Source organism: Lycorma delicatula, chromosome 1 (assembly GCF_047948215.1).
Source record: "Lycorma delicatula isolate Av1 chromosome 1, ASM4794821v1, whole genome shotgun sequence".
Taxonomy (NCBI): domain Eukaryota; kingdom Metazoa; phylum Arthropoda; class Insecta; order Hemiptera; family Fulgoridae; genus Lycorma; species Lycorma delicatula.
Genome location: NC_134455.1, coordinates 51,495,040 through 51,518,999, shown reverse-complemented (window position 1 = coordinate 51,518,999; position 23,960 = coordinate 51,495,040). Strand labels below are relative to the sequence as shown.

The 23,960-nt window shown below is 31.7% G+C and overlaps 1 protein-coding gene across 3 annotated transcripts in view; it reads left to right on the top strand.

Annotated features, from left to right (window-relative positions):
• Positions 1-23,960, top strand: part of LOC142318092 (uncharacterized) — a 127,522-nt gene that overhangs the window by 87,737 nt on the left and 15,825 nt on the right. For all 3 annotated transcript variants that reach the window (XM_075354622.1, XM_075354628.1, XM_075354638.1), the window contains 7 exons: positions 5,805-5,983; positions 14,152-14,338; positions 16,959-17,156; positions 19,804-19,905; positions 21,674-21,804; positions 21,894-22,089; positions 23,338-23,428. In XM_075354622.1, the coding sequence (XP_075210737.1) occupies positions 5,805-5,983; positions 14,152-14,338; positions 16,959-17,156; positions 19,804-19,905; positions 21,674-21,804; positions 21,894-22,089; positions 23,338-23,428 (1,084 nt within the window). The remainder of the gene's footprint in view (positions 1-5,804; positions 5,984-14,151; positions 14,339-16,958; positions 17,157-19,803; positions 19,906-21,673; positions 21,805-21,893; positions 22,090-23,337; positions 23,429-23,960) is intronic.

Genomic DNA, 23,960 nt, shown 5'->3' with positions numbered 1-23,960 from the left:
TCCTCAGCTAGTATTCAAGGTTTTATGACATACCAACTTATACTTATGCTGTCCATATTGCTTAGACGTAAGAGGGATTCACTCTGCTCATCACAGAGTGTCGATCCATCTCTGTTTTCTTATGTGCTTGGGAGAGCTGCTTGAACCAGTTACTTGATCAGGATAGGTGAGACCTTATGAAGGGACCCACCTACCTGGATTATTCTGTAGAACTGACATTTGCATTTGCAGGTGTGATATGTTATCATTTAAATTATTATTTTCCTTGGGACAATTATCGTCATCAGACAAAACTGATTGAGTTCTTTTCAGAAGACTAACATTGGTGAATTTTTCAGATGGACCACCAACCATCATGGGGTTTATCTGTGGAAACTAATTTTGGTCTCAAAAGTACCGGGGAAATATAGGAGCACCTCTGCAGAGCCCATGTACAGAGGCTAGAGCTAAATACAGTTGGGTTCTCCCAGGTGCCCAGAGGACATTGTTCAAGACTCACTACATGAGCCATTCATTTATTGGCACAATAGTAGCTTGGGTTATGGTTGCATTTCGTAAGGTGTAGCAACACCGCCAAGTGTAAATGCAATAAGACACAGTGCAGGAAGTTGTGTAAGAGTATATGTTGTAATCGGTGTAGTGTTTGTGTATAGAGTAAAGTGTTCTGCCACTTTGTGTGTAGTGGGAAGAAAAGTTGCAGAGGCTAGAAGCATTGGGTTGCCAACCCCCAAATCTTAAAGAATAAGACTCAGTCAGGTTGGGGGGAATTTATTTGTGATGAAGGTTACGGATATTTTATAAATATAACACTGGAATTTCCCATGTGTAATATGAGGTTGCAAAATTAAGGGGAAGTATATTTTAAGTGGTTAATTGGAAATATAAATGTCAGAAGGAAGACAAATTAATTATTAAAAATTAATAATCATTTCAAAATTCTTAATTATATTCATTTTTTGACTTTATTTTATTCTCTTGACGATGGTCTAAGGACTGAAAGGTCTAGAGAAACACATTTAATTTGCTGGTAAAGTAGAGTTTCACCTTTTTAATAATTTATTAAATATATCAGTGGTAACCTTGTTTGAGAAATTGAAGACAAATTAATGACACTTCTTTCAAATTTGAATTGTGATGGAATAAATATAAATTGGTATATAATCAGTGTTAAAACATTTGTTGATAGTCACTGAAAATTTTTTTGCTGTGCCATTTTAGTAAGTTAAATATATTTATTTAATTATTTATAAATGTAATATTCATCTCAGTTGTTTGTTCCTGGAATTATTATAATATTAGTAATGATGTTTGTTATGTATATACATGTATTTACAAACTCAAAAATAAATTTAATTAATTGTTTACAAGATATCAAACAAAAATATGTTTATTTGAAGGTAGATTAGTCATTTTTCAGAAATTTCTGATAAGCAGTTGTTTATGTTTAAAGGTGTATAAAACTATTTAATAATTAATATAATAATATACTTTAACATATGAAATTGATAGAAATAAAAATAAATTTTATATAACACAATAACTTATTTATATGGTAAAACTTCTAAAATAAATTATTGTTGAATAAGAAATTCCAACCCTTTACTACTCTTTTGTTACTCTTCTCTACTTCCCGTACACTCTAATATATAAAATATCCTTACTTTATTTAGCCACCTTTTCTTTAGTCTATTCCTTGTTCTCATTCCATTTACCTTCCAATCCAGCATCTTTGTGGATATTATTTTCTCTCCTTAGTTTTATTCTCCCTGAAATATTGAGTACAGTTTCTGATTTGTGAGAATTTTAATGCCCACTTTTTCTTATGAACCTCTCTGTCTTGTCTTCCATACTCACATGAGTAAAATTTCTCTCCATAATTTATAGTTTACTTTCTTTCTTCCATTTTACAGTCAAAACCTGTATACTTAATGTCAGAAGTTGGCATTAAAGTAAATCATATGTAAGACTTCTAATTTTTCTTAGCACTACTGTATTAAAAGTACCAGACATTTTACACTTTGAGAATAATTCCTCTCTATACCTTTCTTCAATCTCCCTACTGATTACTAACATTAAAATATGTTGATTTATTGATAAGTATAATATTGAATAATATTATAAACATATAATAATTTATTTACATACATATAATATATATATATATATATATATATATTTTGTCTTTTATGATTTCTTAGGATCGTTTTAATCAGTCCATTATTCAAGTCTCTTCGAAGGGACTGTTAGGGCCTTGCAGTCCTCCCAGTATTTTTTATGTGTTCTGATCATCATGCTCTTCTAGTGTTGGAAATCTTCATGTTGTGTATTACTTTCTTGTGAGTGTGAAGCGAGTGTTTTTGTCATGGAGTTTTTCATTTAATTTATCTTATCTGTGGTGTCTTCTGGTGTAATGCCAATTTCCTTCAGATTCTCTTATTTCTCTGATCCATCTGCATCCTGTCTTGGTGTTTTTCAAGTTGAGATTGTACTTTACCAGCTGTTTCAGAAGTACTGAATCTTGTATCCTCATGTGTCCAAAGAATCCTTTGAAGATACATGTTCTTCCAGTTCTTTCAATTTTCTGGAGTCTGTCAGTCTTTGATTGTTTGTTCAGACGGAAAAGAGTTTCTGCTTCCGGTTTTATAACTGTTGTAGTGTCTTATGTCTTATTTTTGCATTTATGGATAGACAGTTTTACTGTAGGGTATACGAGGCTAATTTTTGTGCTTTAGCTAGTTTGTATGTCCTTGTTTGGATTGAGGTTTTGTTATTATTTCTCCAAGATATTTAAATTGAGTTATTATTCTGACTGTATTACCATTTATGTTTACTTATTTTAATTTTTTTTTTTTTTGGGGGTATAATTCTGTCTTTCAAATAGTATTTTGAGGCCAATTTTATTTGCAATGTTTTGAAGTTCTAATATTTGTGTTTTAGCTTCGTCAGTCTTGCTTAATAGCAGTACCAAGTCTTTGGCGAAACCAAGGCAGTTCATTTTAAGTTTTTGGCCTGTTTTTATTTTTGGGAGCATTTTCTGTATTTTTCTGTAGTTTGCCTCTGAATTTTACTTTTGACTTGTTTGTGAACAAACAAACTTGTTAACTTGTTTTAACTTGTCTTTTTGGAATGTAATCTGAGGTGACTAAAATTTTTAGTAGGGATTCTCTGTGGATGCATTTGTATGCTTTCTTGAAGTCTACACATATTATAGTATCTCTGTTTCTTCTTCGTTGTAATCTATTAATAGTTTGAGACCCATGATGTGGACTGGACAGCTCCTCTGGGATCTGAAACCTCCCTGGTATTCTCCTAGTTCTTTCTTGAGTTGTAAACTGATTCTGTTGATTATTCTTGAAAGAATTTTGTATGTTGTGTCTAGGAGTGTGATTCTCCTGTAGTTTTTAGGGTCTGTTTTGTCTGCCTTTTTGTGTAGCAGGTGGATGAGGGCTTTCATCCAGTATTCTGGTAGTACTTCTTTGATCCAGATGTTGACAAGTGGATGAATGAGATGAGAAGGAGATGGATGAGTGGATGTTGACAAGGATGATTTTTACTGGTCTTCCTTCATGTTTCCAGATCTCTAAAAAGGAGGTCTGATCTTTTCCTGCTGCCTAGTAGTTCTTCATTTCACCCTGTGCTTGGTAGACTTCTTTTATTGTGGAAGGATTGATGATTTCTTGTAGTGTTGTTATTGGGGTAAGTTTAGGGTTCTGTCAGTTCTTCACCATTTACGAGTTTGTTGAAATGTTTAGCTACGATTTCGCATTGTCTTTATTGTTATGGGTCAAATTATGGTTTTCATCCTTCATTAGTAGGGTTAGGGGTTTGTATTTTTGAGTTGTTTTTTGAAGGTTGTGTGGTACTCTGATGACTGCATTTTGTTGAATTCTTCTTCTTTTGATTTCAGTGTGTCTTTATGGTGTTATCTTTTTATTCCCTTAGGGTTCAGATGGTTTCTTTTCTTTTCTTTATTAGATTTTGGAAGGATGTTTCTGATTTTTGGGATTGGTGTAATAGCCTTGCTTGAGGTCTCTTCTCCACTGATTCGTCACATTTGCTCTTCTACCATTGATGCTTTTTATTGGGGCCAATTCTTCTGCAATTTTTTAAAGGTTATTGATTAGGTTTATCTGTGATTGTTATTTTTTCAGTTGCTTTTTTGTATTTTCATTCTTGATTAGTTGGATAGGGTCTATTTTTCTTTTAGTTTTAGGGAATTCCTTTGAGGAATGAATTTAATTTTAATTCTGACTAAGTACTGTTATGAGCCTGTATCTATTCCTCAGAGGACTTTTACTTTGTAAATCTTTTATGATGCTGTTTGTTTGTGAAGAAATGATCTAGTTGCCATTCTATAATATTATTATATTATTGAAGTATAATGTTTATATAAATATCTGAAGAGTTTGTCAATAAACATAAATTTGTTTTATTGTATTGAGATATGAAAAAAATTATTATAAAATGAAAGATAAATGTATTAGATGTTGAACTTTTTGATTTAAATCGATTTAAACTTGAGTATATGTTAGACTAAAAGAGTGATTATTAACAGAGTAGATTATTTTTTTTAAGAAGTCACTTAGCCCACTGGGCTGGTCGAAGGTTCTGAGGTCCAAATCTTAGCAAAAGTTAAATGCTTTTATATGAATTTGAATACTGAACAGTAAATACTGATGTACTTTGTTGGATGGGATTCAATTAATTGCACATCTAAGGAATAATATACTTTGATGGATAGGGTTCAATTAACTGTACTTCTCAGGAATAGTCGGCCTGAGTTTGTATAAGACTACACCTCATTTGCATGTCATACATATCATCTTCATTTCATTGGGCGATGGGAAGAGTTGCTTATTGTTCATTAGTCTCTAACCATTTAAGTAGAGATACACCAATAGAAAGTCAGATTGTAAAAATTGTGGGCGAGTTAATTTTAGTAAGGTCATTCATCAGTTGTAAGGATTAATCATAAATTTCATTATTAATGTTTGTAGTTATTGACCACTTTGATGTCATTTATTTGCTAAATTTGTTAAACTTGATCAACTGATTTTAAATAGAATGACCATGTTTGTATTTATTAAGTGATTGTAATGTCTTGAATTTTTAACAAAATATTTTCATTGGCATCTACTTATTAATTAGTTACTGTTTTTTTAAATTTTTTTTTACATTTCTGTTGGGATGTATTATTACTTTCCTGTAATTCTTGTTATTATTATTGGCCTGTATGAGGTGGTTGTACACTTTTGTGTTATTTGTATTTTAATCATTCATTAATTGCTATGATGCTTCTATGGGGAAAGGAATTTTTTTCATCCTATCCGATGACTGTAGATTTGGTGGTTGCTGTTAGTGTTGTTTAAGCTTTCAGTAACAGTTGATAAAGCTCTAGTAAATGTAAAATTATACTTCAATCTTATTTCTTGTATAAACCTGTTTTTAATTTCTAATGGTTGTTTCATATCATTAATTCATTTCTAATGGTTATGTTTCTCTTTGCAATTGTGTTATGTTTTTCTCCAAAAGAGAAATGATGATGCTGCCAAAAAATTGTTTTATGCAATTCATGGTTATTTTCTTTTCAGGTTGTGTTCAAAATTTCATATCCTTTTTATTCATTAGTGGATTTTTGTTTGTTTTTTTAATGATGTACATTTGTGGTTATTAGCTCATATTAAATCACTACTATTACTTACTTTTAATAACTTTTATTATAGACTTTTTTGAATACTCCATCTTTTAATTTTATAATTTGATCATATTTTAAAATTAATTCGTATTACATTTTTTCTACTCAGGTATCTTGAAAATTCACCACCACAGCCTCTGTATGAAGATTTTGTTGCTCCTATTAATGATTTGTTGAGTGAAAGCGAGTCTGAATTATTTATTCCTAATAAGTCTGTTTCAATCAAATTTTCATCAGAAACAACAAATTGGAAAACACTTGACCGATTTAAAGCTTGTTCTTTTGGAGGTAAATGTGTATTTTTTATTTGTATTAAAAAGCAACAAGTAAATAAGTGATTTTTAAGGATACTTCATATTGACAAATTTGTTAATATTTTTTTGCTTCAATATTTTGTAATTTTTCTTTTTAATCTTTGTTTGAACTTAACCTGCTATAGTTGAAATGTGAGGGCAGCACTCACTTTACATTGCATTGCAAAGGGCCTGAATATTACATAAGTATTACGTACTAAGTATTTTATCTGCCTTAGATGGATGCCATTTATCTTTAGATGGTTATTTTAGGAATATGACTTCCATTGGTAATTTTAATAATTAAAATTTGTTACATCCTCAAAAAAGCATTGTAAATGTTTATTTTATACATGCGTATGTGTGTAATCAATGCATGTATTTATTATCAGGTATTGTTAGTGTGTAAACTTAAACACTTACACTTTTAATGTAGGAGCAGGATGAAGGTATAAAAAGGTTACAAAAAGATAATCACACTGCAATGGATTAAAATTCTCAAGAATTTTTTTTTATAATTGCATCAACAATTAAAGTCATAGGACTTATCAGTACCAGTAAATGTGTAGTCTTGATCAAACTGAGGCCAACCATTCCTAAGACGAATGGTTAATTGAAACCAAACCACCAAAGAATACCAGTATCCATGACCTAGTGTTCAAATTCAAATAAAAGCAACTAACTACCTTTATTAGGATTTTAACTTGAGAACTCTCAAGTTGCTCTCCATGATCAGATAGAATACAAAAATGTAATATGGAAATCTTAAATTATCACAATATCTCTCGATATTATGATAACTAGCTTTTACCCGTGGCTTCGCTCGCATTGATGTCCTTAAATTAGTATCAAAGTTCATTACATTCTAATGGAAATAAAGTAATATGATAATTGTATTTTATTGCTTGACTGGAATCGTCAGTATTTAAAAATTACAACATACAATTAAGTTTCAAAAACTGAAAACATGCTTTATTAAAATATATTTCTCTACATCAAAAATAAATAATTTTGAATACTAACAATTTAAAAAGTTAAAACTTAACGTGTAATAAGTTAATTTTTCTTTAAATGACATCAATTCAGAGTATTATTCTAGGATGCTACTGTATACTATGTTGTACGTTTTTCCGTCCAGTGCAAATATTTGTAAATTTCGGGCATTAGACACACGCGAACAGGCTACATATAGTTGACCGTGAGAAAAGCATGGCTTTTCAAAATCCACCCCTGCTACCTGTAATGTCTGCCCTTGTGCTTTGTTTGTAGTAACAGCAAAGCTGAGCCTGACGGGAAACTGAAATCTTTTGAATTGGAACGGAAGGTCAGTGGGGCAGTGGGGGATAATTGGAATCCAGGGTATGATAACAATTTCCCCTTTACAGACACCTGCTAAAATAGTATAGAATACTGGTTAAAATCCATTTTTAGTTAAAATAGACACCAGAATACCAAGTATATTCTGCCCCAATTGTGTGATCCGAAGCCTCGTTTCATTACATAGCCAAGGAGCATCTAGATTCCGCACAAGTATAACTGGTACATTTAGTTTCATTCGAAGTTTATGTGAGGGTACACCCGAAAGTTCAAGCGAATTACAGGATATGAAGTGCTTTGTTCCGTATCCATGATTGTATCTATTGACAAATATTCCTTCATTTCTCCTTGCACTTCTCTTAAAATGTTGGTGTTGATTCTATTAACGATATCATTTGTTGGCGCCAATATCGCTCTTGTGCACAACCACTGATCACTACTCAAATTTTGTTGCAATTCCGGGAATACAAGAGCAATAAGATCCACATCATTTTCTTCTAAATTACAAAATTCTCTTGAAAGTGAAATATAACCTACAGCATCAACGTCCAAACAACCATCACCGATTTTCAACAGCATCTCTGCATAAAGTCCCGAATCCTCATTATGAAGATGCACTCTCATATTCATTTTCGGACTGAATTTTTCAACTTTCGACCATAAGCTTGACGATTTAATGCATGCTTTAATTTCACCTGCCGGTTTACCCCTCTGAATGACTGGGAGAGTTTGTCGGAAATCACCAGCTAATAAAACTACCATTCCTCCCATAATATTTGTACTATCTTGTAAGTCCCGAAGAGTCCGATGTAAAGCTTCTATAGCTTTCTTGTGAGACATTGTACTTTCATCCCACACTAAAAGCTTACATTGTCGCAGCATCCTGCCTCGCGAGCTATTTTTACTGAAATTGCAGATGGGTGAATCTTCCTGTGCAAGATTCAACAGCAATTTTAGAACGGAATGTGCCGTACGGCCGCCATTCAATAGCGTTGCAGCAATACTGAAAGAAGCTACAGCAACTGCTATTTTCTGGTCTTTTCTGATGGACATTAATAATAAGTTAAACAAAAACGTTTTTCCGGTTCCTCCAGGGGCGTCGAGAAAGAAGATTGCACTGTCGCCGGATTCTATTTTACGTAACACCTGATGGAAGACTTAACTTTGCTCTGGAAGTAGTTAAGGGACTAATTCTGTCACTTGATGTTGCAGTGCTATAAAATCATAGTCTAACTCTCGAGCAATTTCATTATTAAAATCATTTCCATTGTCTCGCCGAGGACTTAGCATTCCAAAATCATTTAGTTTCTTTCCAACCATTGTGAAAACCTTATTTTCAATTATTATTAGCGTTTCGTTGTTGATATGTTCATTGAAAGTGATATATGTATGTACTTGCTGCAGTCGATGCAAAATATCTTCTGCCATGTTCTCTTTGTACTTATCCCAGAGAGTTTGAGGATTAGAAAGACCGCAAGATGATAAAAGTGTTGCGTAAAGTTCTCGGATTTTATCTGGCGATCGACATTGTACGGCTTCCTCCATAGTTTCGTCCCAATGATTATCATTCTCTATCAGTTGTCGAGCTTCACATGCTTCTCTGTAAGTTTGACATTCCTGACCATTGACAATTTTAAGTTCTCTAAAGCTAGTTGGACCTCGAACATGATGTAGTAACAAACGCAGACAAAAGCATTCGAAATTCGTAACATTTACGGTGTAGACACGACCAAGAGCATGCTTTAACCCCAGGCTGATTTTCAACAGGCGTACCTTGAACATGACGTTGCCATTCTTTTTTTGAGGTATTCCATGTATAATAACGGGGAACCTCAGAATACAATAATGTCCTTGCAAAAGGATCATTCTGACAAAGCTGGAAAAAGGCAGTCAGTGTGGTTTTAAGAGAAGATAAAATCCTTTCTTGAAAATTATTCTCATTAAAAAAAATATGCTGTCCGTTTTCTAAATGTACTTTCAAGAAGTGTAACAGTTGAATATCTTTCATGTAATGGAAAGCCAAGTAGCTGCCACGCTGCTTCATTGCTACTGACATATCTTCCTGCTTGAAAGGTTTGCATTTCATTGAGAGAAGCTGCACAGCCCCTTCATTACGCAGATTGAAGATCGCCTGATCGCTTCCTTTATTGATATACTTGCAAATATATTTAATCGCACATACAGAGTTGCAGGCTTCAACATTAATGTGGGCATTTAATAATTTACACAGAATTGGTGAATAGGGCACAACCCAGCTATTATCAAAAAACTCTTGATTACCCCACTGTGAGTCTGAATGTCAAATTTTTTATCACCATCTTCAGACGCCCTTCGTCTATATAAAGGTTAACAACCCTTATCATTGTGCACTGTTTCTCGTATCAGCTCCCGAGGATACTTTTTCATACATTTACATTTTTAATGCAAGGTGATGATGGATTGCGAGCTCTACAGGGACCATGAACCATGTTTTTAATAACCGTGTCATACAAATTTTTATCTTGTTCTGGATCTGGAATTTCAGCGCTTATTATGTCGTCTATTTTATTGGGTCGTAGCTTCTCTTTTATCCAAATAAGAGTGTGCACATGTGGTAGACCTCGTTTCTGCCATTCAATGGAGTACATATGGCACTGGACATCTCCAAATACTTTTCCCTTTGTTATAATGTTCATTAACTTTTGAACCTTTAAACAAAATACGCGAGCAACTGTCATGTCGATCAGTGGCTTTTTGCCCGGGTATTAGCTTTTTAGAAAAGCTAATACCCGGGCAAAAAGCCCGGGTATTAGCACGGATATTCTTCTGTCATGAAGAATTACAGGTAAAAGTTACAAAGAGGTCAGGCCTGCTGTAAGTTCGTACATAAGCGAAAGTGTCTGAGTGTATTCATGCAGATAATGGGACTGTTCATAAAAGTAGAAGGCAGAATACCCATCTTGCCTATGTCGTTAGGTCAAATATTACCATCTGCGCTAATCGCATCTTGTAGATGAATGTAATTTTCAACTCATAATTTCATCTGGTTTATAGATATGTAATGAAGGCATTCGCTCTCTACTTTAATATACATATCTACCAAGAATTGATGAAAGAGTTGCCTTGACCGCGAAAGGAGATTGAAGTCGTGCACTCGAAGCATCATGTGATTCGCATAAAAATCCATGCAGGAAACGTTTTTATTGGGAACTAGCTGTCTTGTTGTTGAATTAATGACTGGAATATTGAAATGATATCCTGGCTCACCTTTACTGAAAATTAACAGGTACTGCAAAGCATCATAAAATTTATGAGTATCGGCTACGCGTTTCAGCGTATTATCATGTGCCCATAACACTATATCTCGTGGAGAGCATGGGTCACCAGTAACCAAAACAGCAACTTCATTGATCATCGGCGCATTATAACGCCTCTCATGATCGCCACGTGGAGTCCGATCAGCATGAATGACCACTATGTAATTATCTGGAGGCCAGTTTTCTATTGCACTTTTAAAGGCATTTACCAACAAATTGTGGCTGTGTAACATTCATTGAATTTTTAATACTGTATCTTTTTCGACTCCTTCAATGTACTGACAACGACGGTTTACTTCATTTTCTTCATCACCCATAAAATACACCTGCAAAAATTTATGCTATTCATTACCTGCTGGAAAAAGTGATCCAATTTGATGATATATTTGTTCTTGTACAGTAAAAGTTGATGAAAATCCGGGCATTCTTATCACTTTATCTGCTCCAAAGGATGTCATTTGGAAGCAAGAGTTATACTTTCTGATTTTACTTAAAAATTTACTTAAAAAATTACTTCAACTCATCAGTAACACTTAAATATAGAGTTATCAAAGGCTCCTCTGGTTCACCAAGTAAAGGAAGCGAAACTTTACCACTGGAACAGCACATTCCAGCAGTTTCATCTTTCCATTTCAAAGCATCGCAAATGCTAACATTTTTTATTCATTGAGCCAATACCAATTAAAGAATGCTTATGGTATTCAAGTGAAGGATCATATTGAAATCCAGAATTATTAAATACAGACCAATTGTTACGCATAAAATTTTGATGGCATTTCAAATGTCAGTTCGACATTTCTGCATGAACGATTCTTCTCGCCTACGATTGTTCTGGAGTTTCTCTCGCTCTTATACTTGCCTGCTGTTCAGCTTGTCTTTATAAACGAATTTGTGTTTGAGTTGGCGTTTCAGCTGCTCTTAAGATAGCTTGGCGTTCAGCTTGCTCATCTAACCTTTCTTGTCTCTGAGAAGTTGTTTCACCAGCCCTCAAAGTACATTGTTGCCTCACTTGTTGTTGTCGTCTTAGTTCTGCGTGAGCGGAAGATTCTTGAGTTCAAGCAACTTTTGCCGCTCGAGCCTGTGATGAATCCCTGGACAGGTTAGATTTGCGTTTCCGAGGCATTTTAGAAAAAAAAACAGATTAAAAACTGAAAAGTAGTAAAACAATAAACAGGCACCTAACCTCAAAAACTGGAAAAGTTTTTGTATTGCTTAGAAGTGACAGAAGAATAACAATAAATATAGAATTCGAAATAGCAGAAGCACTATACTCAATTGAATAGTGACTTGACCATCGGTATTACAGTGTTGGATTGGCACTTTATTTTACTGGAACTGGTGTTCCAGTAAGTAAATGAATTTACTAAAATTTACTAAATTTAAGTAAATTTGAATTTGGTAAAATTTTTTGTCGGACAATCTTACCTACCAATATAAATTTTTTTACCCTCCTGAAAAAATATTGGTTTTTTTTACTAGAAAGTGTTCTATGTCCTACGTAATACCTTTGAGAATATGTCTACGAAGTTTCATGATGATCGGTTGAGTAGTTTCTGCATGAAAGCGTAACAAACAAACTCACATTCACATTTATAATATTAGTAAGGATTAATAATTTCAAAATTACTAGACACCAAGGAAAGCAAAGGAACGGCAATCTATGACTGACATGTGATGTCATCATAAATTCAGCCAATCCTGACCATTTTTGATCACATGGTACCAGCTAAAAAAAAATTAAGATTTTTCAGGGTTTTTTGGATAAATAATCCATTATTTTTTATTCAGATTAATGCAAATTGCTTTTAAAACCCATAATCTGTGTGGATATCAATAATTATGATATTATTTTTCACACTGTCAAACAGCTTATTGCTTTCACTGCATGAATCATCCTCTAAGTTAATAATCTTACTTTTAACACATTTAAAAAACATTCATTTTCAATTAATGCATTCTCAATATTTTTAACGTGGTAAAATTTGTTTTCCACTTAGAAGCCGTGATTGCAGATTTATCTCCTTGACATTTCTTGATGAATTCTAATGTATTATCAACATTATGACTGCTAACATGTCATATAACTTCCAACCATATTTCTTCAATAGTGTTTAATTATGGATTATACTGTGGCAATCAAAATACTCAATGGCCATGTGATACTAAAATGTTATCAATTTTGTATGTAAGGATTTTTATTTTTGATTGTATTATTTTAATTAGATCATATAACTCGGATTCCAACATAGAGTATGAAAACAAAATATTGTGATTACTCAACCCTTGTTACATTGCAGTTTTTCTCGAATTAGGGTTTGAAGAGGGTTTTCTAATACATTGTGATTAGGGGCATTATCAACTGAATTATTTGGTAGGTTTGCAGTAAGATTTTCTCTGACCCATCTTTTAAAATTTGAGAAATTCATATCATCATAGTTTTTTCCGGTCCGATTTAGAAATAAGTAAAGAGCTTGAATCAAATCCAGCTTCACTACCAGTATTAACAATAGTAAGTATGTTTTCTTTTGAAATTACATGATATCCTCCATTACTCCCATCTGATAAGCCTTCAGTGTAGTTAGTATACTCATAAGTTTCGTCAACATGGATTGTATTCTGACCATCATGTTGGTACTGCATTATAGATTGTAAATAATTAATTATACTTATTTAAATATTATGTCTTTAAAATAAATAACATCTATATTTGTTGTAGTCTTTCTCCATTTGAAGCCCAACTTCAGAGTGTGAAAAGATGATTTGCGTCCTTTGAAATTTATGTCTACAACTACCTTTCCATAAATGTTTGATAAAGTTAGTCATGTTTTGTAAAATATATATGTCATTGTTTTTTTTTTAATACATCTTGACAAATTTATCCACTATCGATTAAATTTTACTTTTTTTCTATTAATATTTGAGGTTTGCAATTTTTAATTGCCGATTGTTTGGGATTCACTTAGAATCATCCAAACAGAGGGTTCACTAATACCAGTTGCAGACACGGTTTTTTTTTAATCGTAACTGATACTGCTGTCTTCATTTATCTTAAAGAAATTCTACAAAATTTCTAGAAACTACCTCTTAGACAATTTATAAGAGAGACTACCTCTCTTATTTGTCCACAAATTACTTTTCATCTGCCTAATCTGCTTATATACTGCAACATTTTTATGTTAAATCTCGCTTGTGAATTAAGCTTACAGATTATAAAACACAAGTTATGTGACTATCAAATGAGTAAAACTGTTTCAATTTTATAACAGCTTTTATAAACAATTTTTTAAGAAAAAATAAAACAGAAAATTTTACATACAAAGAGGGACATTATTAATATGTAAAATTCACTGTGTTGAAAGAGCTACTCATGCTATTTTGTACTTGTACAAAGGTGGATTTCAGTTAATTAGGCTAAAATAAGAAAGCATTTAAATGTGGTACGACAACCTTTTATTTAAAGCTCAACTTTTCTTCAAAAAGAATTAAAGAGTTTTTTAAGACTATTACAAAATTTAAAAAAGGAAGATAAATCATTTCTGTTTTTTTTTAGATACAAAGCTGTTGTTTACTGGAGGGCCGGTCTGGGCACTGGCTTGGTGTCCTGTACCATTGGAAGAGACAAGACAATTTTTAGCTGTTGCCTGTCATCCAGATATGAATTTGTTACACACTCAGGGTTCTGTGTATTCCTATAATAATATTATTCAAATCTGGGATTGTGGACATTATGATAATTTGTAAGATAAAATTATCTAACATATTATTTTAATATAATTAATTATTAACCTTTTTTTCAAATTTCATTTTTAATAAAATATAATTTACTTATAATGTCTATTAAACGGAGTTTAATGTACTGCAGTTGATTAACTATACTGTATATTTTAGTTGTAGCATTTCAAAATTAAAACATGAACATCTTTATATATTTGTCTGACAATGTTTGCATGCCCCTGGACTGTACAGAATGACAGTTTTCAAGTTTGAGATAACATATCAAAGAATGAATTAGAATTTTAGTTGCATTCAAGCTAGTTTAAATCTAAATTTCAATATTTTGTAATACAGTACACTCTCATTTTGAAATGGTTGTAAGGGGCGCTTAATGACTTGTATTATAGGGCTGATTGTAAATGTCACAGTAAATCTAAATATAAACAGAAAAATGTAAGTTTTATATTTTACACCTGAACTGTAGAAAAGTAGTTTGGCATTTTATTAACTTTGAATTTGCTGTTTTTTCAAGTAAACATAGAATAGGCTATTTTTTGTATTTTTATTAATAATATTATCATTAAAAGAGAAATAGATAAACACCTTTTTGAATATGAAAATAAGAACTCTTTATTTTAAGTGTACTTACTAATATTAGAGAAATTATAACAGATTTAACTAGGAAATTATATGCTAGATATTATATGGTAGAAATGTTACTTACTTTTTTAAATTATCTAATATTTTTTATTGTTTAGCACTCTTGTGATGTGTTTCAAAAATGCATTTAATGATAGCTAGATGTAAGTTTCACATGTACCATTATTTTGACCTTCCAACCAGACTTGACCCAAAACTTTTTGAGAGCTTTCTCAGATTTGGAATTCCTTTATTTTCTTTGATATTGACATTTTCATCAGGTTAATTAGATTTATTTCCTTGGTCATTTTGAATTATTTTTGATCAACCAGTTCGTGATAACTTGCTTCTACTTCAGTGATATCAATCCATTCTTCTACCATCTGTTATTTTTTTTTTTTTTTTGTCTTCAGTCATTTGACTGGTTTGATGCAGCTCTCCAAGATTCCCTATCTAGTGCTAGTCGTTTCATTTCAGTATACCCTCTACATCCTACATCCCTAACAATTTGTTTTACATATTCCAAACGTGGCCTGCCTACACAATTTTTTCTTTCTACCTGTCCTTCCAATATTAAAGCGTCTATTCCAGGATGCCTTAGTATGTGGCCTATAAGTCTGTCTCTTCTTTTAACTATATTTTTCCAAATGCTTCTTTCTTCATCTATTTGCCGCAATACCTCTTCATTTGTCACTTTATCCACCCATCTGATTTTTAACATTCTCCTATAGCACCGCATTTCAAAAGTTTCTAATCTTTTCTTCTCAGATACTCCGATTGTCCAAGTTTCACTTCCATATAAAGCGACACTCCAAACATATACTTTCAAAAATCTTTTCCTGACATTTAAATTAATTTTTGATGTAAACAAATCATATTTCTTACTGAAGGCTCGTTTCGCTTGTGCTATTTGGCATTTTATATCGCTCCTGCTTCGTCCATCTTTAGTAATTCTACTTCCCAAATAACAAAATTCTTCTACCTCCTTAATCTTTTCTCCTCCTATTTTCACATTCAGTGGTCCATCTTTGTTATTTCTACTACATTTCATTACTTTTGTTTTGTTCTTGTTTATTTTCATGCGATAGTTCTTGCGTAGGACTTCATCTATGCCGTTCATTGTTTCTTCTAAATCCTTTTTACTCTCGGCTAGAATTACTATATCATCAGCAAATCGTAGCATCTTTATCTTTTCACCTTGTACTGTTACTCCGAATCTAAATTGTTCTTTAACATCATTAACTGCTAGTTCCATGTAAAGATTAAAAAGTAACAGAGATAGGGAACATCCTTGTCGGACTCCCTTTCTTATTACGGCTTCTTTCTTATGTTGTTCAATTATTACTGTTGCTGTTTGGTTCCTGTACATGTTAGCAATTGTTCTTCTATCTCTGTATTTGAACCCTAATTTTTTCAAAATGCTGAACATTTTATTCCAGTCTACGTTATCGAATGCCTTTTCTAGGTCTATAAACGCCAAGTATGTTGGTTTGTTTTTCTTTAATCTTCCTTCTACTATTAATCTGAGATCTAAAATTGCTTCCCTTGTCCCTCTACTTTTCCTGAAACCAAATTGGTCTTCTCCTAACACTTCTTCCACTCTCTCATCTGTTATATTGGTTCATATTCTGAATTGGCTTCACTGTCTTGGTCCCAATTTACTGTTCTAAAGGATTAAAAATGGTATTTCTTCCAGCATTTCTAAATGTCAATTTGTGTTACAGAATCCTAGTGGAACACTTCTAATTGTCTGTTTTATGTGATCTTTTTGAGTGACTTACCCTCATCTCTTTATAATGTAAAACCTTTTTAAATCTTAAATATTAAATTTAGATGTTTCTAATTCTGTTTTGGTTTATATCTAAGAGTGCATGTAATTGTTGATAATTTTTCAAAAGCGATTGTTTGGATGTATAGTATTTATCATCATGATAATGTACTGTAAAACTTAGAAAGAATTTATCTGTGTTTTTAACATAACTATAATTTATGGATTTTCTTTAGGGAAGATATGAAAAATGAATCTTCACCTACATTCAAGTTGGGTTTGGCACATTCACATGGTGCAGTATGGTCATTGGAATGGTGCCCTGATGGTTGTTTTCAGCCAGCATTTAGTAGACTTGGATTGTTAGCTGCTGGTTTCTCTGATGGAAAAGTTTTAGTATACAGCATACCTTCAAGACCAATAAGTACAAAAAGGTTTGTAATTTTATTTGAAGTAGATTTTATCTTATATCTTATTATTATTATTATATCTAAAAAATTTCAATATTATCATTTTAAAAAACGTGTTCTACTATACTTGCAAATTATATATCTTGGTTTTTTATCCATTGGATTTTTAAAATGATTTGTTTTTGTGATTTAACTTTTGCGTAAAATATATATTGCTATATATCTACAGTAGAAAGTAATCTGTACCAAGATGAAATATGAATATGCTTAACAGGGAGAGAAATAATCCAGAATATTAGAATCCCTAGAAGAGAGTAATGAGGATATTGAAGAGAGTATACAAGAAGCAGGGAATGAAGTAGATGGAATAAAGTGCCCTGTAAAGAACACTATAATTGATGTGGCAAGAAAGACGGTTGATGAGATAAAAGAAAGGAAAAATGTGGAGGGGTTTAATGGAGAGTGTAAAACAGTGATTGTGCAAAAAAATAGTGTAGATTAGTATTGATGCAAAGGTAAACTAGACATAGTATACCACTGTATAAAGAGAATAGGAGAATAGCTAATAAGAAAGAAAAAGAGGAGATATCTGAAAGAAAGCTGGAAATTATAAATTAACTTAAAAGGAGAATGAAGAAAAAGTGCTATCATGCAGTAAGAGTTTTGAATAAAGGATTTGAATTTATAAATGTGGCATGTAGGGTACAATCGAAGTGAAGGAGGAGGAGGTGTTGAAAAGATGGACTAAATATTTTGAGGAGCTTTTCCAGAAAGCTGATATCACAAGTGATGGTGGCATCAAAATGCCAGACAACAAAGTGGATATTGAGAGATTTGCTCTTGTGAAAGTGGAGAGTGCTATTAGAGACTAAGTAATTGTAGAAAATCAGGAAAAGATTTAATTATTCCATACTTGTTGACTTATGGCAGTGAAAGCTTGCCGATTGGTTACATAATTGATTGAATTGATCTGGGATAAAGAGATGATGCCAAAGTACTAGTAGCCTTCATACACAAGGAAGGTGTTAAGTGGAACTGTAACCATTGAGAAGAGTAACTCTGCTTGACGTCATGTACAAGGAGTTTTCATGTATTATAAGGATGGTGTTGAGGATGTATTAGGGGTATATCAGTCAGTGTAGTTTCAAACCCAGAAGAGAAACCACTGATCAAATTTTTGCATTGCATCAGACAGTGCACAAATGCTATAAACATGGTGTGAACCTGTATACAATATTTATTAATTTCAAGCAGACCTTTGATATTATCAATAAAACAAATATATTAAATGAAACAAAATATAATCTTACATGAGATGTAAGATTATGATCTTATGTAAGATCATGATTTTACATGATCTTAAAACAAAAAAAAAAAAATCATGAAACATAGATGATACTCTCAAACAACACAGAAACGATGATGTTGAAGGAAAAGTGAGTAGAGTGTAATGTGGATAATAGAGTCAGAAGAAAGATGCATTGTCATCTTTGCTTTTTAACTTTGTACTCCACAAGACTTGAGAGAAGTTTGATATAAGGAGAACATCACATATAGGCTCATGCAAATATGGATAAAAATACAGATAAAATACAATTTCATTGAATACCAATGAAATAGTTCTGGTTGTTAGATACATTGGTGCTCTACAAGAAGTATTCCAGCTATTGGTAAGAGAGGGATGTGAATTGGACCTTAAAGTAAATAAAGGTAAAACAAATATATGTATATGACAAGAGTTGGAGCTGGAAGACATTTAGATAAAGTAAGATTCTATGAATATACATTTAAAGATGAAGGAAGTTCTACATACCTTGAAGTTGAAGTTACCAAAGGGAATGAATAGGTTGTTAGAAGATATTTAAAAGAGAATAACGCTTGATTACAGGGCCTACTTTTAAATGTAAAATTATGAAATCCATGGGCCATATTTCAAGAATGGCCCATGGGAATGAATACCAAAGGGAATGAATAGGTTGTTAGAAGATATTTAAAAGAGAATAACGCTTGATTACAGGGCTTACTTTTAAATGTAAAATTATGAAATCCATGGGCCATATTTCAAGAATGGAAAACCATAGACTTAAGAAGCAATTTCTTGAGTGGAAAGGTGAATATGACAAGAAGTGGAAGACCAAGGATATGATGGTTGGGCATTGTTGATGAGGCTTAAGTGTTCTGGAGAGAATTGATGGATAGAAGAGATTTTGAAGGAGAGTGAGGTCCACAAGGACTGTGGCTCCAGGGTAAATAAGTACACATTGCTATAAAAAATTTCTTGATTAAAAATTATTTCTAAATTAGTGAAACTTAAATACATTTATGGGAGAACATAGATTTCTGTTATGAAAGTATTTTTAAACTTTATTCATTAAATACTGTAACACTTTGTACTCTGTTTTAACAAAGAGTATCCTTATACTCTTGTATTTATGATATTGACCAGGGGCTTTTATTCTTACTGTATCCTTGGTAATTTGTATGATTGGTGTGAAAGAAAAAGGAATCTTTTTTTTAAAGATGAAAATCAAATGATTTCAGGAAAATCTTTGAATATTTTCATAAAGAAAATCAGGAAGAAATACATAATAAGTTTTGAGAAAGATAACAGTAAAGGCAACAGATTATATATTATATTTATTTTCTTGAAAACTTACAATTTTGATTTCAGGTTACCGATTTTTAAGTCAAAACCAGTGGTTGAGTTGGATCTTGTAAATGAAGAACCTGCTCAGTGTACTCGAATTGCATGGTCTAAAACTTGTCCATTTAAGTGAGTATTGTGTAGTTTAAAAATAAAAATTATATCACTTACTGACATCTGATATTTTTTCTTTTGAGTATAAAAGTGTGTATGAAAACACAGAGTTGTCTGTAGTAGATATGGTTGTCAATTAACTTAAAAATTTGTCATTACTGTACAACTTCTGTTTGACATTATTGAGTATGAATCAAATGAAAGATCTTGATCTAAAAAATTAACTGTATTGAAATTAACAATCTGCAATGTTTGCTACTTGCTCTGTTAACCACATCATAACAACACCTTGAACCTTATTGTTGACATGAACATTTTTCCATATAGAATTCCTTTCAACTTCATAAAAAAAAAAATAGTGATAATTGCTTTTTATTGACAGTCTGGTCTGTATAAATGTGGACCAGAACTTGCTAATTGAAATTCTGTAATGCTTTTGTTCCTGTTTGTTTGATGCAAACAGAATGCAGGTAGATATATTGTCCAGTAGACATATCCCTCATCTCAGCATTCATTGCTATTTATTTTATAATCCAATGCATTCGTTTTCAGGGACTTACAATAATCTTAATTATGTGTCTGTTGTGGAAGATAAGCTGCCCCTTTCTGTTCCAGAAGACAATTGTTGTAATTTTTCATGTTGATTCTTACAGTTTGAATATTTTTGGCACTAGGTTAAGTGGGTGGCATCATTTTTCCTGTGACTATGATTTTTCTTCATTTTGGTGTCTTTTCTGTTAAAAACATGTTCATGAGTATTAGCAGCATTTTCCCCTTTGTGCTGAAATTTCATTAGTTCACACAAACACATACACACACACACAACCACACACACACACACACACACACACACACACGCGCGCGCGCACGCACGCACGCACGCACACGCACACGCACATGCACATGCACATGCACATGCACACGCACACGCACACACAAGGTACCAGTGAGAGAAAATTTATTTTAATTCTTTGTGCAACAGATGATGATATCCCCAGTTCAGACCTTCTGCTACTGATGTGGGTATATGACCTGTAGGCATGGCTGGCTGGTTGATCCCCTACACACATATCCAACTACCTGCAGTGCCCTACCATATTCATTACCCTTCTTCAGTCCACACAACAAAATTACGGTTTATATTTGAAAGACCCTCGTATATTATTACATATTTATATACAGAACTTTCATTTGCATTATAGACAGTTTTTTTTAAATATTAGTATTTGATAAAAACAATTGAGTTGTAAAATTAAAAAGGTAATCTGTATTGTTCACAATTATGTCTCTATTAATTGCAAAAAGTTTGTGGTTCTACTGTAGACCATAAAAAAAAGTTTTTAACTAGCTTTTTATATTCATCTATATGTTCCTTGATAATTTGTCAATGTGAACTAATTTTGATGAAATTGCATTTTGTTAAATAGATTAATTATAGTTTGGTTTTATATTGATCACTCACTTCACCTACTTTGAAAAATTAAATGTTAAGCATTTCTCACCTGAGATGTCCATTTTAAAAAGATCTACTAAGTAACATATTAATGCGTAAAAGAAGTAGTTAAAAATATGAAATAAAGAAATTTTATATAGGCATGATTAGTTATTTCATAGAGTAATGAAATAAATATGGACTTAAATGATACATGTGTGTTGATACATGTACATGTTTGCATGTTGTACTTGTGACCAAATTTATTGTTTCTGTGCAATTGATGTATAAGTATTAATTATAATTTTTATTCTATGCTATTTATTTATTGTTATTATTACTTTTTTGCAGTATCTTGGCATGTGGATACTCTGATGGATTAATCGCATTGTTTGATTTAACATCATCAAGTCCTTTATTACGTAATGATACTACATTGTATCCATTTCATATGTTTCAAGCACACTGTAAAGCAATTACTGGTAAGTTTTTGTTAATTATTATCAAGAATTTGTTTGTTTTTATCCCATTACATTTCTGTTTGTGCTAATTTTTAGTTATTATTTTTTAGGTCTGAATTTCTTACCAAAGGAAGGTAATAATTATATACTGACAGCGTCATCTGACCGTGATATTAAATTTTGGAATTTATCTGATACATCTGGTCCAGTATCCATTTCACAACTTTATCGTATGATAACTGTTACTGATGTTGTTTGGCTTAATCACTGGTTGTGTGCTGCTAGCATTTACGATGATGCTCTGGGGTAAATTTGTTATTTGTTATAATATTTTAATAGACAATTTTGATTAGTTTTATGATTTATTATTTATTATAATCACATGTTGTCATTTTATTCTTTTGTCTTGTTAATTATTTTATTTTGATCATTGTTCAAGATATATTTGGGAATTAATTATTGTTGAACAAAAAATAATTTGGATTTTAAAAAAAAAAAAATTTTTTTCATCAGTGATACTTTATATTATTTTTCTACATAGTTTTCACATCGTTTATGATAGGATACCAATTTCCCTGCTAAAATGCAGTGAACATAATCTTGCAAGTTGATATTGTCTGTTTAAATTCATACCTTTTCAGTGGTACAGTTAACTATGGACTGCTGTCTTAGTTCTTGATCACATGAATCATCCATGTTTCTATCACCATTAACAGTATAAATATATAACTCATCACCATCTTTCCTGTATTTTAAGTAAGGTTTAAAGGTCATCCTACAGTTTGCTTGGTTTCATGCTCCTTAGAAAGTACCTTTTGTACTCAGTTTAAGCAGAACTTCCAATAGTTTAAATTATTTAACACAGTTATTTTGATTACAGCCCTTGCAATTTCATTAAAAAGGCAAGGCAAAGTTTAAACTTGTAAACTTATGTATAAATATAAACTGCTTTTTACAGTGAAAATACATTGTTAATTTATTTGATAATAATTGTTCGGATGGAAATTTTATGGATTTACAAATCAAGGGATTGATTGCACATGCATACTGCAGGATTTTTCTATTCTCTATATTATTTTGAACTTGACAGAAGTCAGAAAATTGTAGGAAAACTTGCATCAATTTTAATCAACAAGACTGGAGAACTTTGAATAAATAGCATGTTATCAATATATATTTATCATTATTTAAGAAAAATGGACCCTGTATTTTGACCATTCTATGATATAAGATGGTGCAGATGAGATGCTAGTCTTGACCAAATTGAAATCAGCTTACCCTTGAGACAGTGAACAACATTCACATCATTGTCAATTTTTTTTTTTATATATATAAACATTGATGAATTTGTTTGTCATTAAATTATTAACAATAATGTTAATAATAAAAAAAAAATCAACCATAAAGTACACTTTACTGACAATTTTCTTTTATCTAGTTTATTATAAAAAAAAAACATAAACAGCCTTTTTACTGTTTTGGTTAGGGATTTAGTATAGAAATATTCTGTAATTATTAGCCACACATTTTACAATTTTTCTGTAACTGTTCCAGATATGGTTTAATAAATGTGTCTTTAAATGGTTATCGTGACTTTATGTTTGGTCAGCCATTTCCTATTATGAGCCAGAACTGCCTTAATTGGGTAAGTTTTTCTCTCTTATTTATCTTGTGTTCTTTTCCAAGTAATTGATGTAAATATTAAATTATGCCATTTTTTTGAAAAACATTTCTGTTTTTATTCAAATTTAAAGTCAAAAATTGATTTCAGTTGTTTAGTTAATTAAATTGTTTAGCTGATACAATTACTGGATAAAGGATAACCAAACAATATTAAATTTAACTTTCTTTTTGCGTTTCAAATACTTTATCAAGTTATATTTCTGGAATGGAAACTGCAGATATTACACAAAACTATAAGGTTACATAAAAATATTGGAATCTACTAACTCATTTATGTTGGTATGCTTATCAATTTTTGTGCTACTACTTTAGCTGAAAGTTTGTAATAAATTATCAGTTTCATCTAACTAAATGTTTGACTGTTTTAACTTTTGGTAATAATAAAGGATTTTTTATGCTTCTGTATGGCTAGTGTTATATGGTAATTTATTTTCAGTGTAGTCTGATTTTACGTTATTCTAAATCTGTTTACCCCACATTTATTTTGAAAATTA